This window comes from Salvelinus alpinus, chromosome 33, assembly GCF_045679555.1.
Source record: "Salvelinus alpinus chromosome 33, SLU_Salpinus.1, whole genome shotgun sequence".
NCBI classification, from domain to species: Eukaryota; Metazoa; Chordata; class Actinopteri; order Salmoniformes; family Salmonidae; genus Salvelinus; species Salvelinus alpinus.
In genome coordinates, this window is record NC_092118.1 from 10,897,096 (window position 1) to 10,917,559 (window position 20,464).

Here is a 20,464-nt window from a genome sequence, read left to right on the forward strand (position 1 = left end):
CTCTGCATATGGATGTGGCGTTAAGAGTGCTTACTGACATGCGGAGGGGTATCTGGGGAGGACTGCATGATGCAAAGAGAGCCTCTCCAATTAGAGGCTCCTCCACATCACCGACACCTGGTGGCCTGGCCCATTCGCCACGTCAAACGCTCCTTCATCCCTCTCTCCTCTCCTCAGCCGCTGCCGCTATGCACACCCACCTCCACCGACTCACTCCCCTCCGTCCAATCACCTTTGTGCAGATTCAACCCATGCCGCTGAAAGCAAGGGCGACATTAGTTTCCCTATTTTTCTCTCTCCATAATAAATAAAGGCGCCACTCGGTGTTGTTTTTCTCCTGCAAATTGATGCCTGTCTCGTCAAATGTTGTGAGAAAGAAAACACAGTTATTTTCAAGCTGTAGGGAGTATGCATATGTCTCTGTGTTTCATGTGTTTTCATGTGGGACAATACAGCTTATCTGTCAGCTTCTTGTTGTACTTCTGTTTTCTTTGACACAATGAGTAATACACATCAAATGAAGCACTCTGCTCATCGTGTCATTATTCTGTTTGTCACACACCCATCGGAATTAGCAATTTTTTTCTCGTGCCGGGTCCTGTGTATTCCATTCTCTATGGAATTGGGCCCTTTAATGAATTATATTGTTTTAAAGTAGTGCTCTGAAATGACCTCTGCGATGTTAAATTGAATATCGGTGGCTACATGAAACAAAGGAAAATGTTGACAAAGTTGTCAACAACATTACTGAAAAAGTAACCTGTACGGATGGAGGGTGGATTTTCCACCTTCATTTAGAGCTGATGATAAATGATGACATTGTCTTGACTGGATGCCAGAATGAGGGCAAGAATGTCTCATCCAGGCCAGATTAATGGAGGCCTTGGTATTATCAGCCTGAGGTGAAATATTGTTGAGTCTTTGTCCATCATTAAACATTAATAATGGACAGAGTGCTTGGCTGGTCTCGTCTGTATCCGGGGAGGGGGGGGGGGGTTGGTTGGGCAGGCTGCGTGTACTGGGGAGGTGAGGACAGAAAGTCATGACCCTCCTGACATCCTCCTGTGCCACCTAAAGACTGTACAAAGCAGGGTGTTGTATTATTTTCCTTCTCCCAGCATGCAATGTAGTTTAAACCCTGCACGGTCGAGGTTCACTAGTGTTTCGATAATGTCCTCCCACTGGCCAAACCACACAGGGTGTGAGTCGCATATGGAGATGTGTATAATTTTCCTATTTCCAGCATTCAGCCTGGTTAAGTGGACGCGGCTGCTATAGACTTTAGCCTGCTGTGGTTTGCCTGTCATTTAGATGCCTTTTTCTTTCTTTCTCTCCTCATCTCTCCCTCCCACTATCTCTCTGGGGCCCTCTGACAGCTGTAAAGGCTTGTATCAAGGTGTTGACCTCCACTGCGCCACCGCCCCCCACCCGCCTCCCTCTCCACTTGCTGACGCCTCCCGCCAGCTCTCCCTCTCAGACACGGCTATCTAGAGCTGATCCTCAGCAGCAGATAACAATGTCTTTTATCTATGGGTTACCAGCACAAAGGGACCTCTGCATTGATCAAATGCCAACCAGCTGATGAGTCCTCAACAGACTGCTTTTACGCAGGCTGCGTCACCGCCTGGGGAGAGGGTGTTAAACGTGTACAGAAAACACAACGCTTCAACTCAAAGGTGTCACAACTCTTAAACTACCTGCAAGAACTGTTCTGGAGCATTAATGAAGGTAGATCGTTTGTCAGCTTAATAAGCTGAAAGTGCAACTCCACTGCTGTCTTACCCTAGCACAGAGATACAGTGCCTTGCATAAGTATTCATATCCCTTGGATTTCTTCACGTTTTACTATGTTACGAAGTGGGATTAAAATAGATTTGATTGTCATTTTTTGTTAACAATCTACACAACATACTCTGTAATGTCAAAGTGGAAGATTTTTTAAAAACATTTGTTAAAGATTGATAGAAATTCAATAACTCAAATATAGTTATTGCGTAAGTATTCACTCCCTTTGGTTAAGCAAGCTAAATTAGTTCAGGAGTAACATTTCAGGAGTAAAATTTGGCTTAACAAATCACATAATAAGTTACATTGACTCACTCTGTTATTAAATAATAAGGGTTGACATGATTTTTGAATGGCTAACCCTTCCTCTGTCCCCCATACACCATATATAAGGCCCCTCAGTCAAGTGTTGAATTTCAAGCATGTATTTAACTACAAAGACCAGGGAGCTTTTGGAAAGCCTCATAAAGAAGGGCAGTGGTTGGTACATGGGTAACAATAACAAATCAGACATTGAATATCTCTTTAAGCATGGTCAAGTAGATAATTATGCTGTGGATTACATATTAAACCACCCAGACACATCAAAGATACAGTCATCCTTCTGAACTGAACTGAACTGCAGGACAGGACTGAAACTTCTCAGGGATGTTACCATGAGGCCATTGGTGATTTTTAAACAGATACAGAATTAAATAGCAGTGATGGGAGAAAACTGAGAATGGACCAACAACATTGTAGTGACTCCACAGTAATGACCTATATGACAGAGTGAAAAGAAGAGTACAAATATTCCAAAACATGCATCCTGTATGCAACAATGCACTAAAGTAATACTGGGGGGGGGGAGGGGACAGCAAAGGAATACACATTTTGGCCTAATTGCAAAGACGTTTGGGGAAAATCCATCACAACACATCACTGAGTAACTGCCTCCTTATTTTCAAGCACGGTGGTGGCTGCATCATTGTATGGGTATGCTTGACATCGGCAAAGACTGAGGAGTTTTTCAGGATATAAAGAAACGGGATGGAGCTAAGTATAGGAAAAATTCTAGAGGAAAACCTGCATCATTCTGCTTTACAACAGACACTGGGAGAGGAATTCACCTTTCAGCAGGACAAAAACCTACAACACAAAGCCAAATCTACACTGGAATTGCTTACCAAGAAGAGAGTGAATGTTCCTGAGTGGCCAAGTTCAAGTTTTGACTTAAATCTGCTTGAAAATCTATGCAAGACTTGAAATGGCTGTCAGGCCATGATCCCCCATCATCTTGACAGAGCGTGAAGAATTATGAAAAGAGTAATGGGCTAATGTTGCACAATCCAGGTGTGGAAAGCTCTTAGAGACTTACCCAAGAAGAATCACAGTTGTAATCGATGCCAGAGGTGTTTCTAACATGTATTGACGCAGGGAGCTGAATACTTAAGCAACAACTACATATTTTTCTTCCACTTTGACGATACAGAGTATTTTGTGTAGATGGTAGACATTTTTTTTAAATTAAATACATTTTAATCTCACTTTGTAACACAATAAAATGGGAAGAAGTCCAAGGGGTATGAATACTTTTGTAAGGCACTATAAAGCATCACTGTCTGAACCACTGTAGTCTGTCAGTCCTGCTGTTGTTGTCAGATTTAGGTGTTGGGGAAGCCCAATTGAGCACACAGTTAATGGAAACGGCATATAGCGTAATAATGCCATCAATTCCACTCCGGGTCCCATCAATTCAGCTATTACGACCTGTACTAGTCTAGTCCGTCTTTGATGTACTGCCATGCTTATGTGTGCATAACCACACTCTCTTTTCAGATGTTGTCAGAGGAGTGTATGCATGACGGTGAGGATATGTACAGTACGCATGTATGAGTTCATATGTGCACATCTCCGTCTATGTTAACACGCCGTCTGGAAGTCATCTCTTGCGACTAGATGTCTTTGGCATGAATTAAAGCTTAGCCATAAATCGGGAACCTGCGGCAACAGAGGGATTGGCGAAGAATGAGAATCGTCCCTTGTGGTCCGAACAGTCTAAATCAACATTCACCTTCCCCTAGTATCTGCCCTCTCTCAGTGACTTGCGCCTCTTTGTGTTCCAGGCTGACATTCTAGAGGAGAAGGCATAAATAACATATGGGGAAGGATGCAGTGACCACCAAAGCTCTTGGGTATTCAATGATCAAGGATGCTGCCAGAATAGCAAGCACTTCCATCTCCCAGAGCACAAGTGGCTCTTTGGACTTTATAAAAAGCTCAATGGTGCTTTGGTTTTTGTTCCAGGGAGAGAGAGAACAGACACATTAACATTCCACCCACTTATAATGCCTGTATTGAGATCTCTGATTAGAAAATGGTGTCATTTTGTACCTGCCTAATACTGTGGGTAATGGTTTACCATAGAAATACGTTGTGGAGCATGATATCATCTGTGATTATACTTCTCTATGAATTGAGTTGCTATTCTCATCCCCTTATGAAAATGTCACAAATGACAGTGGAGTTCTCGCAGTGGGCTCCTCATGTACAAACATGCATCACTTTTGCGGCAGTTTGTCTTTCTCTCGTCCCGTTGGAGGCAGCAGGAAGAATTGACACAACAAAGTAACTCTTTTGGTTCTTTACCATTGATTTAGTTGAAGCATTAATCTATATCTCCTGCTGATTTCAAGCTCTAAATAGCTGTATTTGGATGCTTGCCTTGCAATCATTCCACAACAGCATGCAGTGAACTTGTGTAATTAAGCTCCACCATCCTCTGTGAATCCCATCCAGGGAATGGGACTTCAACTCTACACTAATTGAGGCCCTCGCAGGGGACAGACAAGGTATCAATGGCTCCTTGAGGGTTGGTGGACTGCTGAGAAGGAAGATTACAGTGGGTAACTGGTTCTCCACAGCGCAGTCAGACATGCCTACTCACCACCAACTCCCTCCACCCGCCCCCAAGGTCTCATATAGGAAAACCCGAGCCTCGACCAAAACAAACCATGCATATTGGCTTACGAGAAAGTTAATGATTGTTTATTCTTTGTTGTTCTGAGAAGTAGGGGAGCAGGTGGGCTGATTGATTGGCTTAATTTATGCTGATATCTATTGTAATTGTTACTGTTGTTGACAGCTGTTCCGTCAGCTCCAGTGAGATGGTAGACCATAGGGAGCTAGAGGCACCCGCTGATGCTATGTCTAATAAGCGGATCCATTTGTAAATATGATTTATTTATTCAGGAGTTATGAGAGGTGTGTATGCTTTATTTGCTTTGCGTTTTGCCGAGCCAATGGGGCTAAGCTAAGGCAGGCAGCCCCATCAGAATTGTCTCCTTAGTTTTTGGTGACAGTTGTTTTGTGTGTAATAACATCGGCAAATAGCGTCGCTGCAATACCTCGTTGCTTTCATGCTCACTTTACCAGAGGTGATGTGAAAAGAATTGACTGTGAGGAGCGCCTGTCGCAGGACGCCGTCACGGACGCCGTCTCCCACTTTCCCCATTTCAGTGACAAATCTGACAGCTCTGATGCCGCAGAGATTCAGGTAATGGTTTGCTGCTGTTGTCTTAGGGAGTTGTCTTGAGTTATACCTGCCTATCACACGTCTGGCATGGGGGATCTTCAGAGACGCAGAGAGTCACAGGCTGCTCATAAAAATAGCTCCTGTTCTGTTCCAAGTGTTGTAAAGCATCTCTGTCAATGGTTTAGGGTTTAGTTTAGATGCTGCCTAAGCCGCATCAAGCAGGTTTCACATTGTTCTATACTTAGAAGAATGGCTTGTCAGAAGTCGTTGTTTTCCAATGGAGGAGTGCAGAGGTTCAGAAAGGATTCAAGCTAAAGGCTTGTTAAAATGTGCAAAACTAAAGAGAAAGCTTAATCAATAGTACAATATATCAACCTAAAAGATACGTACAGTTGAACAGTGCATGGTTCATGCACCACATACAGTAGGGCATGCGATTTTGCCAGCTTAAGGTTCTCTTTGAAACAGCGTTTGACTAGTAAGCCAAGTCATTTTGCTTGCTTGGTTGAAGCTATGCTAGACCCTTTATGATTTATTGAGGTTTCTAACCTTGGCCAATTACATACAAATTCTCTCCTTGTTTTGCTATGACGCCGGAGAGCACCTTGGCCCTGCAAAACAACACTTTGTTGCTTTGTTTGCATAAAAAATGTCAACCTTGTGTGATTCTTGTCTTGCGTGCTAATGTTTCCCCTTAGCGGGCAGGGTAGTGCTCCATTTACCTATTAGATCACTGGCACGCCAAAACCAAGCCCGTTTTTCCCTTATTCATCAGGGGTAACACTTGGCACAAGAATGCTCGTATGCTCTTAAAACCAATGTTTTAGGAATTTATATCAATGGAATCACACAATAACATTCCATACAGATGCTTGTCAGAAGAGGCCAGACGTTAACGGGGTATAAAGTACAGCAGTATGCAAAGGTTACTATTATCAAATGGATATTATATCAAATACGAGGTGGCATGTTATCAATGAAAATTCTGATCTACAGTAGGCCTATCAGAGATAACATGCCTTTGGTTAAATCTTTGATATTTTGACTGCTGATTTAATGCTTGTAATAAAAACCAGAAACTGTGATTTTGTTTCTCAAATATTTATAGCTTATCTCTGGTTTACTTATTTATCATTTGTTCAGACAATACAGGTCACCCTGGTGAAGGAAATGGTCTACTGAGAAGAGGAGGTAGTGGACTCTGTCGGAATGTGTTTTTTGGTGAGCATTGTCCTCTGGTGGACGGAAAAGTAATAGACATATTTGATAATGGAGTGCCTCCACCAGAACGCAGTCAGTGTCATTGTCCCCACGTTTTCTCTTTATCCTTACACAGGAAATGTAGCTTACTGTACAATCAGATTCTACATTAATAATGTATCCAGTGCTTAGTCATAAATGGTTGCTCTGATCCGTATGTGCCCACAAAATGACGCATGGTTGGCAGTACTGTAGGTGACCCCAGTGTTTGTATTACTATGTAAAATAAATGTATGTCCTCCAAAGCCATGCATCTCTAGGGAGGGGGGTGGGCCGCTGTCTACATGTCGGGTACACATCAGCACTTTGAAATACAACAGCGGAAATGGATCCGCTCACAGCTTTACATTGATTAATTCAAAGGTGTCAAAAGGAAGGTCTTCCGAATATACATTACGACAATTTAAGAGTCATGAAATTCTGCAGTGTGGCCTTGGAGCAGGAGAGGGAAGGCAATGCCAGAGAGAGAGAAAACGAGTGAGAGAGAGAGAGTGAGAGAGAGAGAGTGAGAGAGAGAGGAGGGAGAAAGAGAGAGAGAGAGAGAGTGAGAGAGAGAGAAAGAGAGAGGAGGGAGAAAGAGAGAGGGACCAAATCCTTTACTTCTACTTTGCTGCCGTTTCCTCTGCTCAAGGTCAGAGAGTGCTCTGCTAGGCTCGGTGGCCGCAGCTGGTGTCTACGGGGATGTGGATTGTAATCAATTCTAACATTTCAAGGGGAAAATGATGAGAACGAGTCGCTCAAAGGAAGACAGATGAGAGAGGGCCGCCACAAACATACAGATCAATAATATGCATAGCCCAAAGGACAAAATACAATAAATAACAATTTTAATCGATGAGCTTGAATGGGATTGGAGTGGAAAGAAAATGACAGTACTCTGAGAAATGTGCAGCGGGTGGACACAAACATAAAGGCATAGACACATCTGGCTTTCATGTTGATATCAAATGTCTGTTAGAAATAAAATATAACTGATGTTGAGAAGGATTCACAACGAATCCAGATAATTAACCAGGATAATAACATTACATTTACATCATTTATTTTGTCATTTAGCAGACGCTCTTATCCAGAGCCACTTAGTGTCTCCTTCAAGTTACAGTAGTTGTTGATGCTGTTAGGACACTCTATTGCATAGTCACTGTTCAGGATATCAATGCGCATTCAGCCTTGAGTTTGTAAATCTACTATAATTGCACTTTGAAGAAATGATTGGTTCAACCTTGTGCTCAGATGTTCCTTGTGATATTATAGAGTATGCTCGTAATCCAAAGTCATACACAGGCAAGGCCACAAATGTGTCATGTAATATGCTCCTATTGTGTTTTGTAACCATGGCCATAGAACCAATTTAATTGATACAAGACTACGCCATAAATTACAAACCAAGTCACATTGACACATTAACCTTATTACCTCATGTCATCTCACTATGACAACCATGAGAAACATAGTGTATCGGCTTTATAGAAGTGTACACTCCATGTGGACAGATCACCTCTTGGATCCACTCCAATCTGCCAGTCCTGACTGACTAACACTACATGGGGTGGCTCTATGGTTTCCGCTGCTCTCTCATAGCCCTGTCTTTCTGTGCTCAATGCAGCGAGACACTCTAATACCACTGGATCCCCCTATGAGGGCACTAAAGCATAGGTGTCACTCCACAAGTACCGAGTAGTGTTTCAGACAGGGGGGTTAATGCTGTGAGTCAACCTCTACAAAGATGTGAAGGTTTAGGAGTCAGGGCTCAGGTCTGGATTTGGAGGGTACTAGGGAGGGTGGGGGTGAAAGGCTAGAGAGGTGTTGAGGGGGGGGGGGATCTGTGCTGGCTTCTGATTCAGTCGATGTGATGGCAGCATAAAGGCGGGTGAGAAGCTGTCAATTCCTTTAAGACGATAATCCGGGAAATCTTTGCCAGTGACAAATGGGGCGATGGAACCTGCCATCTTTAAATTACAGAAGAAAAAAAATGGGCAACTTCACCTGACAGCAACAAATGAGGCTTGTGCCTGGGCTCCTGTACAATCACACAGATCTAAACCCATCTGATATCCTAATCCCCCTGAAATAACCCCACTGGGAATATCAGACAATCTCCACACACCCTGTCTGAGAATGTGTGTATAAGAGAAGAATGTGTGTGTGTGTGTGTGTGTGTATGTGCGTACATGTGCACACACAAGTACGTGCTCAGTGAACTCTGTCAGACATTGTAGTGGGGATGGGAGAGGTGGCATTGAAATATGACAGTTCTCACTTCGATTGAAGTCTGCCCGTAGCATGAGCGCTGGGAGACACAGAGAGATCACTCTCACACAGAAAAAGGAGACGCTTTAGGACAGAGCTCTGTTGAAATGTGATTAGAGTGACTGTCAGAAGTACGCAGCTCTCCAAAGCTTCACCTCACAGGGAGCTCAGAGGTGACTGCCTGAGTGAGGCTGAAGGATCGAGGAGTGTGGGGGTTACCACCAAGTTACCACTTAGCTGGAGTTGGTCAGATGGCAACTTGTGCTTCACTGCCTTGAAAAACACCCACGACAACTAACTCAATGCTCAATATGAAGGAAAGAAAAAGACTGTCGTCTTTTAGCTTCGAATCAAAACACAGAAACAGTGACAGACCCATTTGGATGCTGACAGAGTATATAAAGAGATACAGTACCATGTTCTTTGGAAGTAATTATCTCTACGGTGTATTTCTAAATAAATGAACTGAAGTACATAATGAGGAGAAATAACCAAAGGCTGCACTGTAACGCAGTGACAGGTCTGTATGTGAGTGTTGTTGTGAGTGTTTGGGGAGGATGGAGATGACAGAGACCGGGCTGGTGATGATGGATGAAACAGAGGGGACTGTTATGCACAGGACCATGACAAGGCATACATCCTCCCATGAACTGAGTGAAGAATATAGCTGAAAAACCTCCAACTCCCAGCACCATCACTACCCCTGAAAATCTACAAAATGGCTGCACTGATCCGCGAGGTGTTTATAATTCACCCTGCCATGCCTGCTACTCCGTAGGACTGTAAGCGTGCAGTGGAAATGATGGGGGATTCCTGCCATCATGATTCAGGTTGGATTGAGAGAAACGTGTTGATTATACCCAATCATCCCTCCCGCTGAGTGTGGCACAAAAGTATTAGGAGCATCGGCGAGGTAGGGGGAATAAATCTTGTCATAGTTTTATTATAAAACTTTGAGAAAAAGTATTAAATATTACACTGATCATGCTCTATATTACAAGCAGCTCCCCTCTCAACCAATAGTGTTCAGTTTCTCAGATCCAATGAAACGGTAATAAATTACACACTTTTCCTGTTTTTACAGGTGAAAAGACAATAGAGCATACAACAACTGTACAGGACATGGAAAATAACAAGAACACATTAAGAAATATGAATTATGCAAGGCTGATGAAAAACACACGTAAAATCAAATATCCTCCTACAGTCCAACATGATATTTGAACGTCTATTTTGAGGGCATTCGTTCAACACCATAAACCAGGGATAATTCACACAGACAATTCACAGGGAATGGAGACTAATTGAGTGGTTTTATAATACAGGGTACCATTCCTGGCGGAAACCAGTTCATAAACATGACCGTGCGAGTATAGCAAGAAAGGCAGAGGGAACAGTCAACAGTCCATCTTTGACCCTTTGTGAGCGTCGGTTGCAGGGATGCTGTTGAGGCCTGGTGAAGGCAGAGGAGGAAGCTGTGGTATTGGAAGGAATGGTAACCTCCCATGATAATGATAGTGTTGGCTGTGAGCAGGCCAGACCAGAGACAGAGAGAGCCCTGCCCAGCACTGCCCCCGCTCAGGAATGTCCTTCACAATCATATCAGTCTTGCTCTTTCTGTCCCTCTACACTCTTCATCCCAAGCCACAAATGGAGAGCAGGCTGAGGAGGAGGAAAAACAACTCCCTGGTCATGAGTGCCCCTGACCAGACCAGACCTCTCTCTCTGTATGGGGCCATCCCTCTCTGGGGAGCAGGGGGAGACGTAGGATCTTTATGATCTACAGCAAACAACATCCTACACTCTAGCCATGCTCTTCCTGTTTCTCTCCCTGCTGGTTGGAAGTAAGTTGCCTTTGCTGTCTGTTCAATTGGCTATCCCATTGCCTTCCACAGGGCCACTAGTGCAAATGGGATTTACCATAATGTAGCTGCGATCTACAGTACTTCATAGCACTAACTGGTGCTAAAAATGAAGGTGGGGGTCACGAGAGAGGGAGCGGGGGAGTGGAGGGACACTGACATTTTCTCAAACAAACCAAACAGAGCTGGTCTGGATGGTGAGAGCAGGGGCAGAGTAAACAGAGTGAAGTATGCAGCAGTCCTTTTCAGAGGCCTTTGTTGGTCTGCTCTGCTCCCCCCTAATGTCTGTCTGGTCCCACCACGCCAGGCTCTGTGACTAATTAGCATTCTGAAAAAGTATGTCGAGAGAAAGTCGACAACCTCAACCCTGGCTACCCCCTCTTCCCTCCCAACTATTCCGCCAGCTCTCGCCCACCACTTCTCTCCACATCTCCCACCTGGCCAGGCAGAGGAAATAAAGCATCTTCTCTGACCCGGCCCCGTCCACAGCTCCCTTTACTAGCCTGCAGACATTGATTTTCATTAATGAGTGGTGGAAGTCTGGGGGATCCTCTGTGGCTATACCCAGCGCTAGTTAATGATTTGGCATCATATCTACCCGGTGTGAAGGGACCTAGGTTCAGTGCTGCTGGTCCAATAGACAGAGGATGTTTACTTATCATTATGATGGATGGGGAAAGAACATACGGTATCCCGGCAGCTGTCAGAATTGCACCAATATTTTCACAAGACACTTGGAGGATACATTACAATATGGGTAAGCAAATGTTATTTTCTCATATACAAATAGGTAATGTATTCACAACATGAAGATGTATGGAATGTACACATGTACTGTAAGTACTGTATCTCGTTACACAATAAAGCACCAATTACGAACCATGACAGATAGAGGGACCAGGCCTGATAAGTGCATATGAGAGTTGTGATCAAGTTTGAAAGTGTTACATGTATAATGTACAGTCTAATGATTGAAACTGCTGAGTGTTTTGTGGTAGGCATACCTCTACATGTAGAGAGCTTGAATCATGGCGCACATGCTGCACACAAAGCCCATGGTACACCTGACAAATGCTAAATAACATGTGGGCCATAATAACTTAAAATGTCATCTGAAACCCAGATGTCTTTAAATATAATAAAAAACATTAGTGAGCTAAAATGCAGATCTTCTTAGAGCTCTTTTGATGTCGACAATGTCTGGACATACAACACATGCATTTACACAGAGAGTGTCCTGCAATCATGTGTTGCACTGTATTTCCAGTTATGAGAAGATGCTGCTTTAGCATGAATGTCTTTGCCCACATTGCCATCATTAGCACAACGTGTCCACAAACACGGAGATGACTCTCTTTTATTTCGCTAATCACTGTTAGTCAAGTACTCCAGGAACAAAGACTGCGCCTCAGTTCTCTTATGCATTATGGCCCAAAAATGTATTTTTGAACCACAGTGTCCCTTTAGAGTTGTAGCGCATATTATGCAATTTCCCTCCAATTTGCAGCTAGAGGCTCATGGGAATAAGGAGTCCTCCGATCTTATAGCTTTTTGCCACTGCAGGACTTGCAGCACTGCTGTCCGTAGAACTTGTGATTGCACACACTGTGCTGAGGAACCAGGTGACACCAGCTGAAGAAGTCAACACAAGACGGTTCGTCTGACGGAGAGAGGATCAGGGGGGTCGTGTTAATAGACGCGCACCAACAAAAAATGTCAGACAGAACTGTACAATCGTTTCTATGAGTGGTTGAATTAGTTCACCTTTGAATGTTGGCGCAGGAGCTGGAACGTGGGCAGGTACGTGAACAGGAGGAGCAGGACAGAAGTGTGTGTTGCAGGCCCGGGATGTTACGGGTCTCTGGTGGTTCAGGCAACCAGCTGCAGGACGTCCCTGTCTCAGACACTGGATAGAACGGGACTGTACCCCTCCCCCACAGGATACAGAACACTGAGAGAGAGAGAGAGAGAGAGAGGTTGAAGATTGCACATAGAATAGATTACGAATGCATACACCATGTCCTTTACCTCCAAGCTACAGTGGGGAGAACAAGTATTTGATACACTGCCGATTTTGCAGGTTTTCCTACTTACAAAGCATGTAGAGGTCTGTAATTTTTATCATAGGTACACTTCAACTGTGAGAAACGGAATCTAAAACAAAAATCCAGAAAATTACATTGTATGATTTTTAAGTAATTAATTTGCATTTTATTGCATGACATAAGTATTTGATCACCTACCAACCAGTAAGAATTCCGGCTCTCACAGACCTGTTAGGTTTTCTTTAAGAAGCCCTACTGTTCTCCACTCATTACCTGTATTAACTGCACCTGTTTGAACTCGTTACCTGTATAAAAGACACCTGTCCACACACTCAATCAAACAGACTCCAACCTCTCCACAATGGCCAAGACCAGAGAGCTGTGTAAGGACATCAGGGATAAAATTGTAGACCTGCACAAGGCTGGGATGGGCTACAGGACAATAGGCAAGCAGCTTGGTGAGAAGGCAACAACTGTTGGCGCAATTATTAGAAAATGGAAGAAGTTCAAGATGACGGTCAATCACCCTCGGCCTGGGGCTCCATGCAAGATCTCACCTCGTGGGGCATCAATGATCATGAGGAAGGTGAGGGATCAGCCCAGAACTACACGGCAGTACCTGGTCAATGACCTGAAGAGAGCTGGGACCACAGTCTCAAAGAAAACCATTAGTAACACACTACGCCGTCATGGATTAAAATCCTGCAGCGCACGCAAGGTCCCCCTGCTCAAGCCAGCGCATGTCCAGGCCCGTCTGAAGTTTGCCAATGACCATCTGGATGATCCAGAGGAGGAATGGGAGAAGGTCATGTGGTCTGATGAGACAAAAATAGAGCTTTTTGGTCTAAACTCCACTCGCCATGTTTGGAGGAAGAAGAAGGATGAGTACAACCCCAAGAACACCATCCCAACCGTGAAGCATGGAGGTGGAAACATCATTCTTTGGGGATGCTTTTCTGCAAAGGGGACAGGATGACTGCACCGTATTGAGGGGAGGATGGATGGGGCCATGTATCACGAGATCTTGGCCAACAACCTCCTTCCCTCAGTAAGAGCATTGAAGATGGGTCGTGGCTGGGTCTTCCAGCATGACAACGACCTGAAAGACACAGCCAGGGCAACTAAGGAGTGGCTCCGTAAGAAGCATCTCAAGGTCCTGGAGTGGCCTAGCCAGTCTCCAGACCTGAACCCAATAGAAAATTTTTGGAGGGAGCTGAAAGTCCGTATTGCCCAGCGACAGCCCCGAAACCTGAAGGATCTGGAGAAGGTCTGTATGGAGGAGTGGGCCAAAATCCCTGCTGCAGTGTGTGCAAACCTGGTCAAGAACTACAGGAAACATATGATCTCTGTAATTGCAAACAAAGGTTTCTGTACCAAATATTAAGTTCTGCTTTTCTGATGTATCAAATACTTATGTCATGCAATAAAATGCAAATTAATTACTTACAAATCATACAATGTGATTTTCTGGATTTTTGTTTTAGATTCTGTCTCTCACAGTTGAAGTGTACCTATGATACAAATTACAGACCTCTACATGCTTTGTAAGTAGGAAAACCTGCAAAATCGGCAGTGTATCAAATACTTGTTCTCCCCACTGTATGTCTAGGGAGAGGAGAGAGAGCCTACGTGCATACAGACATCACAGGCCCCCTGATCAAGGGGAAGTCAGATGTCAGACTGTAAGAGGTTGCCTTGGTAGATACTACATACATATACATGAATATCACCCCCTTTGGGCCTGACAACAGAGCGAGAGAGAGCGAGAGGATGCTTCACTAAATCCATATCCATTCAACATGAATCCCCATCATGTCTGGGAGAACAGGCAGGGTGGATGGAGAGTGGATATGCGTACCTGCTGCCAAGGAGAAGAGTACCAGCCCAGGACCACTGCACTGGCTGTCCTTCCTGGGACGACAAGTCGAGGCTCTGGGCACGGCCCCCTGCTGCAGGTCTGCTGGAGATCCCCAGAGGGTTTGGGAAGGATCCTGCACCTTCTCATAGGGAAGTCTGTGTAGTCCCCCTGTGAATCCCTCTCCCCACAACGCAGCTCTCTCCTTCTGACACCTGGGCCACAGGATGTGGAGCACTGAGGAGTGAACGGCCAGAGGAGGCACCATTAGCGAAAAGAGAACGGAGAGAATAAGACAACGTGAGAACCCTCAGAGAGAAATACAGCTGGTCCCCCAGTGGAGAGGACAAGACAAGGTCAGCCCGCATCGCCATAGCAACGGTGCTCAACGTATAAAGTGAATGTCTGAAACGTTTACATTTGGTATTGAGGCTATTTGCTTTGTTCTGACGAGGGGACACAGCATCAGGACTCTGGATGTGTATGTTTGTCGCAAATGCATTTCTGTCTAGACATTTTCAATGCATGTATTGGTTTCTTTGTGCGTCGGCGTGTACAAGGTTATACAAAGTATGTGTGGGTGTGTTTGTACAGCATGTGCGTCTGTCTCTCTGTCTCCGTGAGTCACTACCTCGCCCCAGGGTGTTGTGAACCACTGCAGCCGGTCATTCTTGGGGCAGCGACGCAGAACGCAGGTCTCTTGGGCCTTGGGTTTGAGGTGTGGCTTACACATACTGTCCGGCACCACCACAGCCTTTGCTCCGGGGTCAGTGCTTCTGCAGAACACGCCACGCTTCCTCATCCCACGCCCACACGACTTGGAACACTGAGAGGAGAGCAGAGGAACAGAGGGTCTGGTAAACTCAGCCTGAACTCATACTGGGAGGCATGCTCAGAATGAGTTGCGTCTGAACCCTGTGAAGGATGCAGTCAATAAGGGGGATGTAGTCAATAAGGGAGGTAGTCAGTGCACTGTAAAGTGCACTCTGTCTACAGTCCGAATGACCTGTGTCTAAATCACTCTGGGCTCTCTCTACAAAGAGACACACTCAACTTGAAAAGGCCTGAAAACAGTAGAACATAACAGCGTAGGTCAGGTATGTTCGAAGTATTGCATAAGAAGGGAAAGTCATTGTATTTGTACCGTATACTGTGCACTGCGTAATACAAAACATATACGTCAGACAATGCAGTGAAGAGAAAACGTCCCTCCAGGTATCTGCGGTATCCCTGACAGACAGGCGTTTACAGAAACAGCAGGTGGAGATCCCAGTCACCACCGACTCAGACGGAGAACACTGTCGCTGATCATGACTATAAATCCGGCCATGTCAGTTTTGCCGAGCGAACTCTAAACTGAGGGACTCACAATAATGGTGTGTGATTAATGATGATAATATGATTGAAATAGTTCTGTTATATAGTACTGTTCTCAGGCCAGTGAGTACGCAATTAACCATGTGTCCAGCAGAGGGCAGAGAAGTGTTTTCTCCATGCAATAGGCCACCACATACATTTGCTTATTAATTGCAGCGTTACCTGACATATCTCAAAGTCCTATATTATCAAATTAAGAGATTCCCCCCCCCAAAAAAATTGCAAAATGTAATGGCAATATATGGGCATGTCGTGCAGTGTGGCCTACCTGTGACCAGGCCCCAGAGCTCCACTCAGGTGGGCAAGCCTGGGTGTGGCAAGGCTGCACCTGGGCTGGGGCGATGACGGGGCACAGGGAGTGAGCCACCACCTCCTCCCGCTGGTACGTCACCTTGCGCAAGCACTGGAGGTGACGTGTCTGTTGGCCGCCCCCACAGGACTGACTGCAGGGCCCCCAGTTCCCTGTCGTCCAGCTGGGGAGAGAAACGGAGAGAGAGATGTGTCAGCCCGTGTAGCAAACCAACAAACGCTCCTCGAAAAAGAGTGACTGAATTATGAGGAACAGAATGGCGGTAAACCTCTTAGAGTGACTGAATTATGAGCAACAGAATGGCGGTAAACCTCTTAGAGTGACTGAATTATGAGAAACAGAATGGCGGTAAACCTCTTAGAGTGACTCATAAACCTGCACATAATCTCACAGTCACAAACACACACTCTGCAGAATAACTGCTGTACTCAGCACAGTCAGCAGGGAACCGATCCAAACAGATGATTCGGCTGTATACGTTCCCCTCCTAACCTCTGTCATAAGCGTGTCAACCACATGACGCAGATCCCTAATCACGGCAAGGAACCACAGATTTCCTACATTTATTTTGGGTCTAAACACACCCATCACTCTCTACTCTGTGCCCACAGGAAGAACAGAGACACACGCACACACATACAGGCATATACACACGCACCCACACTCACACAAACATACTGCACATGTGCTGTAACAGCATCAGTGCCCACCTCTGCACGCAGCACACACACAAGAATCTAAACATAAACATTACATCCCTGGGGCAGACCTCCCAGCCACCCAGGACCTCTATACCAGGCGGTGTCAGAGGAAGGCTCTAAAAATGGTCAAAGCCTCCTGCCACCCAAGTCATAGACTGTTCTCTCTGCTACCGCATGGCAAACGGTACCGATGGACCAAGTCTGGAACCAACAGGACCCTGAACAGCTTCTAACCACCAAGACATAAGACTGCTAAATAGCTAGCCAAATTATCCTCATTGACTATTTTTGCACTCACTTTTTTTTTAAACTCATCACATACGCTGCTGCCACTGTTTATGATCTGTCACTTTATTCCTAGTCATATGTACATATCTACCTCAATTACCTCGTCCCCCTACACATCAACTCAGTACTGGTACCCCGTGTATATAGCCAAGTCATTGTTACTAATTGTGGAACTACTGTTACTTTTATTATTACGTGTTTTACTTTACTATTATTTCTCAATTATTTTCTCTCTCTGCATTGTTGGGAAGGGCCCGTAAGTAAGCATTTCACAGTGAGTCAACACCTGTTGTTTACGAAATATGTGATTAATAAAATGTGGTTTGATTTGTATACAACATACTGAAACACTGCAAGGTTTCCACCATACAGTATAAGGCTAACCTTATACAGCCGACTCTCACGTTCAGTTAACCCCTTAGCCCAACTCTCCTCTCCCCTGGCCTGGTCTGGTCTGGCTGTAGGGAGGGACAGGATGCTACACTCAGTGGTTCTACTAGTTGTGGCCTTCTGGTATCTCTGGATCATTCTCAGCCTCTGATGAAAGCAGCCTGCCTCGAAAATAGACTGTGTCTTGGCATTTTGGGGCAAAGGGAGATTAGCGCAAATGACTGCTCTGACAACCACATGACCAGGGGCAAGGAGGACGGACAGCTGACTCAGTCGAGTTCTGAGGCTCCGGTGCCGACCAGCCACTCCTACTGCCCTTCTGTCAGACCTTTCATTTCCCTTCAAACCCAGCTCTGATAAATAAGAGAGAAGGCTTAAGCTGCAATTTTGAGGGGAGAAACACAACCCGTCTAGCAAAGCACCGGTTCAGATTTCTATTCTCTTTTTTCCCACTGCAATATAAATTAAAATATGTGCTTCAATGTTGGCTTAGCTGTCATTTCTATTTCTGGAATCTTTCAATAACTCGCATATATCCAGCCATACAATTTAACTTGAAAAATGTAGAGGAATATTGAGAAATACTGGATGGCTTTACATTCATGCAGTGGTTACATTTTACTGTCATGGTATGGGGTGCATTTCGCTGGCATACGTTGACTTTTCATCGGATGCATAATCTGATTGATAAATTACTATACTAACAATCTGTTCAAGTGTAACGTAGCAGTGAAAGATCTTGCACAGCAACCAAAAGCACCTCAGGCTAGAACTTCAAGCACCATTCTAAACAGCAGTCTCTCTGAGCACCTCCTCCTCCTCCTCCCTGCTCTGGGCCTGCCTGCTGATGTCTCCCTGTTTCTCCCATTGTTTAGTGCACGTGCCACAACTACCCAGGAAGAGCCAGGTAAGTAACTCTACAGCTGCAGAATGCCTACAGGGATCTTCTTCAGAGCATTAAATAAACTATAAACTAAATAAATAATCAAGTCAAATAAATAAAAAGGGAAGCAAAAGTAACACTGAGAGAGACAGACAGAAGAAAGTATAGAGAGAGAGTAGAAACGGATGCACCAGGGGAACTGCAAAACTCTTTAAGGCATTAACATTGATCTTTCCGGTGACATCCTGGGCTGGCAGATAAAGTTGGCTGCTAGCGGGCCTCGTGGTGTTTGATCTCGCCATGCCCCATACTGCACAGAAGCCAGTGGCCCTTGCAGGCAAGCCTGCATTGTCTGGTTGAGGCTGGGGCCCGAGACCAGTGCTGGGGCTGGAGTTGCTGGATTCCTGGCTGGCTAGACTGATCTGGCTCTGTGTGAATCCAGACTCTCTCTCTATAATAAAACATGGACAGACCTGTCAGCACTGCAGATAGTCGCTGGAAAGAGGCCTCTTTTACGCTCCTCCTTTTCTGTTTTGATAGCATGCCCGTACAGTTTGGAAGTATTTGTAAAAGGTGTCCCATAAATCCTGACACTTAATCAGCAGGAAACAGGGTCCCCTGATTCAGAAGTCTGGTACTGATGAACAGGACTCTGCTCTTGGATTTATGTTGATGATATCATTCACCTGGACGGTACACTTCCTCTCCAGCTCACACGGGGGGAGGTCATTAGTGGTCTGGTCCATTTAAACTTTTCCCCTGATAACAGATATAGTCTGACCCAGATTACAGGGAAGAAACCCCCCTCTCAAATGGTGGGAGCCTCACAGAAAAACAGTGGCAGCATGTTTAAGTTGTAACTGATAGCGCCCTGGCTGGTCATTAACCCTCTCAGGCGGGCAGCACAGTCTCGGGTCTTAGCCTTCTATACAGTGACGGAGCCGCCTGTGGAAATGTGACGTGGCAAAAAATGTGACAGCAGCACATACCACAGAAGAAGAGAAGATGATCTCTGTGCTGCTGTCAACTGTTGACGACGTTAGTCCCCTGAGCGCAGAAGAAAGTGAGTGGTTTAAGTGGTCTAGGACCAGGCCTACAACATGTCTGAGCGATAATGATGTAGAATAGAATGATGTACCAACGCACTCCCCAAGATGCAACAGTACCGTACTCACACAACAACACACACAGCAAAGGCACTCACGGACTCCCAGCAGGCTTAGAGTCGTTTCAATTACCCACTGTTATTGAACGACTTGTCAAGATTTGGACAGGGAAAGCTGCACTAGTTACTATTGTTTCTTTACGGAAGTCATATGGTCCTGATTTCCACCTCACCCACCATCACTCATATACGCTGTACTGTAACGTGAGAGTAGGGGTGGGACTTCAGACAACACAGGCAGACGACAACGAGGAGAGGATGACAGGCGGGTGGAGAGAGAGAAGACGTTTGTCATCTCTTTGTCTGCGTGTCGGGCTCAAAGAGTCTCTCCACTGACGGGTTCATGGCTGTTCCTTTTGATGCAGGGGCGTCGTAAATCGTGTCCCATAGGAGCTGAATGGATTGTCACTGGAGCAGAGCTCAAAGTGAAGCCCATTCAATATGCCAACTTTTATTTGCAAAGTTGAGAATAGTATCCAGTGACTGGAGAAAATGGTTGGTGTTTGAAATGAATTCCTCGAAGGATGAGACCAACCAAAATGTCTGAAAGGATTGCTGGTGCCCAGTCAGTGTCTGGAAATTACTTTTACTGGTCTGTCGCGGTTGTAGAAAATTGTTGACTATCCCAATTTAGCAGACAGTCGTTAAAAATGGGCTAATAAATTCCTCTGTGATCTCTGTCTGGCTTTTTCTAGCATCTTCATTCGTTCTCTCCGGTGGTGAAGACCGGTCATTGAGGAGAAACGAGAGGCTGTGGTGGTCTTCTTCAGAGCTGTCTC

General features: G+C 45.1%; 1 protein-coding gene across 1 annotated transcript in view; it reads right to left on the minus strand.

Annotated features, from left to right (window-relative positions):
• Positions 1 to 7,369: 7,369 nt before the first annotated feature.
• adamts18 (ADAM metallopeptidase with thrombospondin type 1 motif, 18) overlaps positions 7,370 to 20,464 on the minus strand; it is a 57,793-nt gene continuing 44,698 nt past the window's right edge. The window contains exons 19-23 of the mRNA XM_071381307.1: positions 16,217 to 16,421; positions 15,203 to 15,397; positions 14,575 to 14,808; positions 12,436 to 12,622; positions 7,370 to 12,331 (exon numbers count right to left, since the gene is read on the minus strand). Of these exons, the coding sequence (XP_071237408.1) occupies positions 12,213 to 12,331; positions 12,436 to 12,622; positions 14,575 to 14,808; positions 15,203 to 15,397; positions 16,217 to 16,421 (940 nt within the window). The 3' untranslated portion in view covers positions 7,370 to 12,212. The remainder of the gene's footprint in view (positions 12,332 to 12,435; positions 12,623 to 14,574; positions 14,809 to 15,202; positions 15,398 to 16,216; positions 16,422 to 20,464) is intronic.